Source organism: Thunnus maccoyii, chromosome 3 (assembly GCF_910596095.1).
Source record: "Thunnus maccoyii chromosome 3, fThuMac1.1, whole genome shotgun sequence".
Lineage (NCBI taxonomy): Eukaryota > Metazoa > Chordata > Actinopteri > Scombriformes > Scombridae > Thunnus > Thunnus maccoyii.
In genome coordinates, this window is record NC_056535.1 from 25,708,877 (window position 1) to 25,718,811 (window position 9,935).

The following is a 9,935-nucleotide window of genomic DNA, read 5'->3' on the forward strand; positions in this document are numbered from 1 at the left end:
ATTGACTGTCAGGGAATCTCAGGTATTTAACCCTTGTGGGGTCGTTATCAAGGTCATTGATACCACTTGGTTTGTTAGTGTTCCTGGCTGTCAGTCGTTGGAGTCACATGAGGCCAAGTGTAAACGACAGTCGTTGGAGTTGTCATGTGAATGGTTGTTAAGTCTCCTGGGAAGGGATGAAAGGACAGCATTGTAGTTGGAGGATAAGTGGTGTTGTAGACCTTCTTCTCTGTTGAGTGATGGTTTCTCTACGCTAAAATAGATGGCCTCCTTCACTCCTCTTTCAAACCATCTGTCCTCCCAAAATATATACGTTGTTGTCCTCAAAAGAGTGTCTCTTATCTTTCAGGTGTAGGTAAACTGCTGATTGTAGTAATAGTGATTTTTTCATGTTATGGATGTTCAAAAACATGTCCTGAGTGCAGTTTGACGATATGGTCCCATTTGGCTTTATTGTACCTGTAATTACACTTAACTGGGGGGTAAATTATGCAGAAAAAACTTTATGTTCACAGCTGACCTGATTTGACTCATCAAACTATCGGACAGATATGGCACAATGGTTTGAATTGCCCGGCTGAAATTCCCTGTGTGGTGGTGTTTTGAAAACCCTAATACTATAATGGATAAAGCAGTGGATGAAATGGAATTTGCCTCCATCAGCACTCCGAGAGAGGCAGCTATGTGGTGCACATACCAATCACTCTTTCATTCAAACAATCCATACAGTTTTGTTTGTGTTGTGTTTATTCAACTAGAAAAAAATGTGAAGATTTTTTGTTTTTTCTGTGGCTGCACCACAACCAATGGCGCATAGGTGCTGTTTTAACACATTTGCATTGTTACAGATGGTCCTTTTTTATATATTTGTGCTTATTTCAGTTTACTATAATTGCTGGATTGTATGCGCACAAGAGAAAACAGAAATATAAAAGCAGTACAAATATTTGAGAGCCGTCTCGGATGACAAACTTTGATGCCAACACTCAGTTTTATTTATAAAAAGGAAAATCAAAGATTGTTCTTCTTAAGGAAATTCTTAAATTTTCACAGAAATTTTAATGTTTTCAAATCACTATTGAAAGTAATCTACAAGTATCCTTCTCTGCAAAAGTGTATTTAAAAGTTTCAGCCGTCCAAATTAGTCCAATCAAGTAGATATCTTTCAATGTTACAGTCTTTTTAGTGCCAAAGTCCCCCTTTTTGTGACTTCTTTTATTGAGTCACTTTTAACATTTGCTGATTTGGTAACCTCAGTCTACAAAACAAAAACATGTTGGCAAAAATTGTGAATGTGTGCCGTAAAGTCACTAGTGTTCATTGTAATGATCTTTGTCATTTGTATCAAGTTAGAGCCACACAGAAAGCCCAGGTTGTCTTACTGCACCCCCAGCAGCCTTTACATAGTGAGTTTAATCTGCTTCCATCAGGCTGGAGGTTTTACCTCCTGGAGGCAACACAAACAGATATATGGGTGTTTTTATTCCATCAGTGATTGGCTCCTTAGATAATATTGGTGTTTTCAGGCTTCAGTGCCCTTTTATGATGGTTTAGGTGACAAATGACAACGACAACAGCAAAGTTGGTATTATCCTGTGTACTTTAATTCCTTCTTTTGTATCTGTGCTACTGACTGTAAGCCAAATCGGCCCTCAGGGATATTGAAGTCTGGTGAAACAGGTTTTTCTTGCTATAATCATTTCTCTTGTTCATACTGGCCAATTAGAAAATTCCTTCATAATGCACTTACAATGTAAGTAATCCACAAGCCTCCTTCTGTGCAAACATGTATTCAAAAGTTTACTTGCAGCTAATATGAAACTTCAGCCATCCAAATTAGTCAAATCGAGTAGATATCTTTCAACGTTACAGTCTTTAGTCCCTCTTCTTGTTACTATACTTCCACCGCAGCTCAACTGGAAAACACTGTCCGAGGAAACACAAGGAGGGAATTTGATGCTAAAAATACTGCACATGTGGCAGATATCCACTTGATATGACTAACTCAGACTGCTGAAGCCTCATATAAGCTTCAGATCAACTTTTAAATGCATTTTAGCCAAAATGACTGTGTTGACACACTGTGAATTTTGGCCCTCATCACTTACATCATTTAAAGCTTTACTCTACTCTAAAAATAGGACATAAATATAATGTGTGTAACCAGCCATAGTAACACCTGGTTTCAATGTTAGAAATACTCGATTGACTTAAAAATGTAAACATAAGACACCCATATGTTCGATATATGTTCATGTTCTTCATTATCAATTTTGCAAGTTTTTCTGATCAACATACAGCATACAAACAGCTTATTATCATGCAGCTTATAGTAAATTTGCAAAATTGTCCAAACTATTTACAAAACAGACCATCCGTGTAAGCACTGGAGAATCCATCCGTGTGACTGCTCCTTGTTTGCCATCAGGGTTTACAGTGAATGTTGATATGATCCCTGATTATCTGATTTCTGGCCCTGCTTCAGCTATTTTCAGAAAACTGGATGACTAGATGTTTGGCAATCTGACATTAAACATGAATACGATACACAGAATAACCTGACAACCATCCACAATTACTTTTCAGCTTCAGTCATACATCAGCAGAAAAATATACAGGTTCTGGATGCCTTGCCTTGTACCAACATGTCAGATAAACCAGTTCCTGTGCCAACAAGAGCACCTGTGATTGCAACGCATTCATTAGAATTTTCTAAACCCAGGAAAATCCCTTTGTGAAATTCAATAGGCTACCTTTTGTTACTGGTTTAACTGAAACAAGAGATGGACGATGTTTGTCGATGTTTTACCACTTCAATACACCTTTTTTTACTTTTATTTAGCTGGTGCATTATCTCCAATGAGCATGAAGGCTCGTTTTCATCAAAAAATGTGCTTTATGTACACACTGTTGCACACAATCATATCTGTGAGTACCTGCCCTGGACAATCACAGTGGCGGTCCAGCAGTTCAGAGTAAGGTTACCTCAACAGTGGGCATTTCAGCATTAGGTAATGAGAGAAGGGCGAAACTCATCAACTTCCCCACCCACGTTTATTTTATTGAAGAATGAAGAAACAAGTACCAACAAGTATGGAAGAAATATTCGGATACTTCACTTCAGTAAAAGTAGCACTAGCACAATTTAGAAACTGTCTGTAATTTATCCTATTTTAATGAAAGTATTATCAGTATCAAAAATAAAAGTATTTGCACTGCAGAGAAATTGCCCCTACCAGAACTACTATATATATTATAATTTTGTATTATTTTTATATCATGGCTGATGCAAGCAGCATGTTATTGTTATAACTGGTCAATAGGGAGCTAATTTTAATAATCTTGCAAACTGTTGGGTCATATTTTATAAACTGACAATATGTTTTGTGTGTGAAATATTAATCTGCAAAACACCTACTCTCTCTACAATGTAGTGGAGATTAACTTTATTATTATTATTATTATTATTATTATTATTATTATTATTATTATTATTATTATTATTATTATTATTATTATTATTGCCCCACAGGGAAATTGGCTTGCAGTGTATGCCATGTGTGGTTTGTAGTCATGCATGGCCTACATCCTTCATAAAATACATAAAACTACTACACAGCACCGTCTAGCTGTGCTCATGGAGTAGAAGTATAACGTAGCACCAACCTATGTGCACCAGAATAGAATAGAATAGAATAGAATAGAGTAGAGTAGAATGATGTCATTTCCCTGCTTGATCCAAAGTGATCTTAATGCCATTATGATCTTAGCTTATAGACTTAGAATGAGACCAAGATCATCTTAACCTCAAGATCGTATTGGGACATGAGCCCTGACCCCTTCACCGACCTTAGGCTAATGTCTCATAGTAAAACCCTAATATAGATGTTTAACTTTACGCATTTGTGTCATTTTACTTTTAATCATTAAGAAATGACAGAATTATTCGTCTAACAATAGTTTCTTTCATCTTACACCCTTTACCATCTTTGTAGCCGTTTGATTGGTTGAACAGTTTGATTGATCGGTCTGCCGCCCAATGAAAGAAGAGGGGCGGTCAAACTAGCCAATGAACCTCTCGTATGAAAATTTGCAAAGCGGTGATTGGTTTAAATCCAATGGCAGCGTAAATTCGGGTAAGTCCCCCGGTTAAAACTGAATGGAAATTTCCAGTCTGCCTTACTCGTAGCTATATTAACAGACACAACCGGCAAGACGGACGCTACGGAACTCAACTAAACGGCACGAAACGAACTAAAAGAACCACTACAAGAGAATCTTGAGGTGAGTAAAATGATTTCCAATTATGCAATTATGGGTTTTTAAAGTCACAAAGTTGTCTTTTATAGCCGGTTTGTTTCGTTCTCATGGACGGTATTGTTCTGAATTGATAGCTTAGCTCACGTAGCTAACCAACCGTTAAGTTAAATATAGAAGTGAAAGCAACGTCTGTTAACCGTTAAGAAACAACGCTTTCCCTCCTTATTTCTATCCGTAACTTTAAACCCAAAACCTTAGTTTTCTGTGACGGAAGATGCTTAATGCTGGACTTTTGCTTCAAATGAAATAAAGGGTTTGCATTTTGCTACAAGAGGAACAAAAGCTCTTTCTCGTTGATTTTGCATTATCTCCTTAAAACACTCTAACGGCAAAGTGATGCTTGATTTGGGGCACCGGCTGCTCGCATGTTACTTGGAAATTTAGCTCTTTATCAGTATGAAGAATGTATGAAAGGCGGTAATGCCCATTTATGGTGTTCCGGTATGTGAGCTATAACACGCCCACCGGTTGTACTACTCAGATTGCAAGTGTCAGTCATCCTGCTGCATCACGGTCCCGTGACTCTGAGGCACAAAGATAAGCCAAAGCCTGTGCTGTGGGTGGGGATAAGCTGCTAGATACACCCAATCTGTGAACAACCAGGAACCCGCCTTTACATATATATATTCTTAAGTAACTCCAACCTTTCATATCTGTCTAGGAATCTATTCATTGACTGAAGAACACTTGGACCTACACATTTCTTCGTTTCTTAGTGAAATCTCCTGTCCTTACTTCAAAGTCATCATGTCTCAGCAGCAGATCAGGTGAGTGTCATATATTGTTATATTTCTCCGTATAGTATAAGTGGACAGATGTAAAGTTTCATTGGTGGCACAAGAGCTGAAACAGTTAGTTGATAAACAGAAAATTAATTAGCAGCTGTTCTATATTACTCTGTTACAGCTTCTATAATAAGTGGCAGGTTAATCGATAATGAAACAAGTTGTTAGTTGCCCCAGTTGGTATTTGACACCTCAACACCACAGCTAGGGGCTGCAACCATAACTTATTTTCACTATCAATTAACAAATGGAGAAAATGTCCATTACATTTTTCCTCAAATTGCTTGTTTTGGCCGACCAACAGTCCAAACACCAAAGATATTTAATTTACAACAGAGAATTATATTCCTACCTTCATCTTATTTTTAACCATTTATTGTTCACAATGTTAAGGGTTGATTTTCATAACTGAGTGTTTGTTTTCCTTTTTGTCTACTCCTTTCAGTCTCCCAGCCAAGCTCATTAACGGCGGTATCGCTGGCATCGTTGGTGTTACTTGTGTGTTCCCCATTGACTTGGCAAAGACCAGGTTGCAGAATCAGAGACGAGGTCAGCAGGTCTACAAGAGCATGTGAGTATTTTTAGTCTTACACGACACACTCATTCTCTCGTCATTACACCCACTACGTCCCCTGTAAAATCCAGTTCTATTCTTGCTAATCCCACACACACAACATACATCTGAGTGAGTAGGATAATGAGTGACATTCCTGACTTGATGGGTCATGACTAGTGTTCACCTTCCTCACTCCTCTCCAGTGAGATGGGCCAAACACCTTTTTAAAAATACCTTTGAAGGGTGGAGATTCCCATTTATCAAGTGGAGCCTATGTTTCCTTAGAGCAGTCACTATTCTCTAACCCACATTCTCGTTAAGTTGTTAGTGGGTTTAAATAATTAAGTAAATATGTTTCTTTGCTCCACTCCTTTTTTTAAATTAGCCTTACTGATAATGTTTTTCTTTGCTGTGTTTTCTGTAGGATGGACTGCCTTGTCAAAACAGTTCGATCAGAGGGCTACTTTGGAATGTACAGAGGTAAGATTTATACACATCTGAATATAATAACCAGCGGGCTAGAACATATAGAAGTGCTACAAAAGGATTAAATGTAGGAGGGGGGGGTAAGATTTTTCTCTGGTGAGGTAGAACAGTGATATAACTACTGGGTGCACCTAGTCTTTACTGAGCGTTCAGATACAGTGTGTTGTTGGTGCTTGATTTACTTAGAAATATGGTGATGAGTTATAAAAAAAGAGAAGTGGCCAAAGCTGTTCTCATGTTAAGTGGTTTTTACTACTTTTACCTCTTCTATGTATAGACGGTTTTAGTAGCCTACATGCAGTGTATGAAAACTGAAAAATGTACTGTTTTCATTATCAGTTCATTTATTGCAATGTAGAAAAGAAGTAGTAGAATCTTAATGTGAGGAAAATGGAGGCCTTTAGTGTGGGTCTCTGCTTGTGTGAGGAATGCTGTTTGTTTGCATCTGTGTTTTTCATATTACAGACTTGGGTCCCCCTGGGATATTGAAGGCTAGCCGATAAGGCGCAGCCACGCTGGAGGCAAATCATTAAATGGTTCTTACAATATTGCTCTACTTAAAACTATAGGCACACTGTTTTTGTTTTGCCATCTATTCGTTCTGTATTTTGACTACTCGTCAATAACTTCTTGGCTGTCTCTATACTGTCCTGTCAATTTCGTTGTGGATCCTCAGTTTCTAGACTATGGATTGTGCCTTTGCTGACTTTGGTTGATCTTGTAAATGAATCTGTGGAGAAATTTTATAATAAGATGTTTATCTGAAATGTTAACAGTCTCACAGATTGATTTTTAAAGTTGACCTAAAGTTTGTGAACACAGTACATAATCAAGGATTCGGTCTGTTCTTTCACTAACATCTCCTCTGTCGTCTGTCTGTTTGTTGTCATTAACCTATTTACTGACTGGTAGCCCTCCTCTAGACACACAGATTTCCTTTCTTGAAATTTTCTCCACACATAGTGGACCCTGTGATCATAAAATAACTCACTTCATAGACTTGATGTTTGCATTCCACTCTGGACATTCATTAACCTCCTAATTTCTTTTCCTTGTCTTATGTTTTGCTTGTTTCTCATTTTCCCTCTGAAACATGTTTTTAAATGTAATTTCTCGATGTAATCCCCCTTCATCATTACGACTGAAGCTTTTGACTTGTCTTTTGTGTACGTTAGCTATACAGTGGACATTCTAATGTTGTAATGATAACGGCGGGGAATGTTTTGTACATGTGCTAAATGAAAACTTGATTGTGGCTTCAGTGGTAACTGTGTGTGGTTTTTTTTTCTTCAGGTGCTGCTGTAAATTTGACCCTGGTTACCCCTGAGAAGGCAATCAAGTTGGCTGCTAATGACTTGTTCCGCCATCACCTTGCCAAAGATGGGTAAGCAATAATCCTCCTTATGGAATAATCTCATGAAAATACAGTATCTCGTCAGTTGCGTTGCATAATATTTCTCTTATCTCTTATCAGAAAGGGCCTGACAGTGGTTAAAGAGATGCTGGCTGGTTGTGGTGCTGGTATGTGCCAAGTCATTGTCACCACCCCAATGGAAATGCTGAAGATACAGCTACAGGATGCCGGCAGACTTGGTAAGAAGATTACAGTTTATGTTGACTCTCTTATGCATAATAATGTGTTTGTAACATCTCGAGTAGGATTTAGAAATAGTGGCACATTTTACTCATATCCATTGTGTGTATATTTATATATTTTGTCTTTTGTCCAAAGCGGCTCAGCAGCAAAAGCCAGTCATGATGTCTCCCACCAAGCTTGTGGCCACCAACACCATGCTCAGTCGCTCCTACAACTCCGGCACGGTGGTCACACCACCTCGAGCTGTGTCGGCTACACAGATAGCAAAGGAACTTCTCCACACTCAGGGCATCCAGGGGCTCTACAAAGGTCTGGGAGCAACACTGATGAGGTACTTTTTTTTAATTCCCTGTTCAAGAGGAAGCAGATGTGAACTTGTTACGACTGTTTACTTTGTATCAGGTTTCCAGTCTGAAACATTTTGTGTTTGATTTATTTCAGGGACGTTCCCTTTTCTGTCATCTACTTCCCGTTGTTTGCCAACCTGAACCGCCTAGGCAAACCCAGTCCTGAGGAGTCCTCACCCTTCTACTGGGCTTTCCTCTCAGGCTGTGCAGCCGGATCTACCGCTGCAGTGGCTGTGAACCCATGTGATGGTGAGTGTTGAGAGCCACGATGTGTTTGTTGTATGAGCAGCAACACTGTGATGTATCTGGAGTATTGTCTAACTGTTATTTCCTTTCTCTCCAGTGGTGAAGACCAGACTGCAGTCACTGAACAAAGGGTCCAGTGAGGAGTCTTACAAAGGAGTTGTGGATTGTATAAGGTGAGATAGTCGAGTCATTCACTGTGTTACATAATGGCATTTTTTTTTTCTCCTCTTTGTGTGCCTAAATAAATATGTGTATAAATAAACCCATCCCGCTGTGTCTCCACAGTAAAATAATGCAGAAGGAGGGACCCTCTGCCTTCCTGAAAGGTGCCGGCTGCCGAGCTCTGGTCATCGCACCTCTGTTTGGCATCGCGCAGGTTATGTACTTTGTTGGTGTTGGAGAATATATCCTGGACAACTCACCTCTAAGCCTCCTGTCAGCATGAGACCACTTCGACGTGCTGGCTGGATATACATGTGACATTCTGAGTGTAAATGGATGGAACAAGTGGCAGCTACATACATCAGTTTACAGCAGAAAAAAAAGAAGAAGAAGAAGAAAAAAAAAAAGAAATGAGACAGTCTGGTGTGACCAGTCAGAAAGGCTTCCGGGTTTGAAGACTATCACCTACCATCTTCTGTATGGTCTGAAAGCTGTGTTGCACTTAAACACTTTTGTGGCTTATTCAGAAGGCTACTGCCAACGTTTGCAGTTGAAGCTATTAGCCTTACTGGGTTGAGGGACTCAGAGTTGCAGTGTTATTCTTTCTTTGTCCCTAGACAGTCCTGCTGTGTTTCCCTCTGTGAGGGAGGGGAGCTGGGAATCACTCCATCTAAGAGACAGACCTGTTTTTGTTTTCTCTTCCATGCTATCCCTTTTCACATTATTTTGTATGTGTATGCTACAGTTTTATTTTTGACTTGCTGAATGCAGTAGTTTGCAGTTTTTTGTTTTTTTTTGTATGTGTTTCTTTCTTTTCCAAGCTGTCTCATGTTACAAAACCCTCAAGTTGGAACAAATGTTTCAAGTGAGGGTGTACATTTGGGCCCAATTTACACCATTTATTTCAAAGGGATCTATTTTTTTTTTTTTACATACATTTTCAGCAATAACTGAGTGTACATGTTTAATTTTACTGATCATGAACCTTCCTACTGAAATGGGACCATACGGTTTACTAAACCATGAACAGTGTCCTGATAGATACTTGATATTAGCCCTACAGTTGTTTAGCTGTGAACCACATTCTTTGTATCCTAATATCTGCAAAAACTTGAGATGCATTCATGCACATTATATATATATATATGTATGTGTTTGTCCACATAACCTCAGTTAAGATATTTACATATGCATACTTTTCTGATTTGACTCCTAATTATCAGCCGTCTTTGGTTTATGCCTTAACAGAGCAGACTGACATTTCTGTCTGATTCTGGAGAAGCAAAGCTCTCGGCCAAAAAAAAAACACATTATTACCGTTACTGTGAGCATGTGAAAAATGACTGTTACCATACTTTGTTTTTTGTGATGGCTTTTTGTACATACAGTGTGTATATATGTATATATATACATTAAAATTTGCAATGCACTCATTC

At 38.7% G+C, this 9,935-nt stretch overlaps 1 protein-coding gene across 1 annotated transcript; it reads left to right on the top strand.

Moving 5' to 3' along the window:
- The first annotated feature begins 4,149 nt into the window (after positions 1-4,149).
- On the top strand, positions 4,150-9,935 carry slc25a55a (solute carrier family 25 member 55a). The gene is made up of 10 exons (XM_042407067.1): positions 4,150-4,284; positions 4,982-5,087; positions 5,551-5,676; positions 6,086-6,141; positions 7,441-7,531; positions 7,622-7,740; positions 7,880-8,075; positions 8,186-8,340; positions 8,435-8,510; positions 8,623-9,935. Exons 2-10 carry the CDS (start codon positions 5,068-5,070, stop codon positions 8,780-8,782), a joined length of 999 nt encoding a protein of 332 aa, XP_042263001.1. The 5' UTR covers positions 4,150-4,284; positions 4,982-5,067; the 3' UTR covers positions 8,783-9,935.

Bases quoted from the DNA above. Each gene is read 5' to 3' on its own strand.
- slc25a55a (XM_042407067.1), top strand. From the start codon at position 5,068: ATGTCTCAGCAGCAGATCAG. The intron at 5,677-6,085 runs GTGAGTATTTTT...TGTTTTCTGTAG, and splicing joins CAGCAGGTCTACAAGAGCAT to GATGGACTGCCTTGTCAAAA. The intron at 8,341-8,434 runs GTGAGTGTTGAG...CTTTCTCTCCAG, and splicing joins GGCTGTGAACCCATGTGATG to TGGTGAAGACCAGACTGCAG.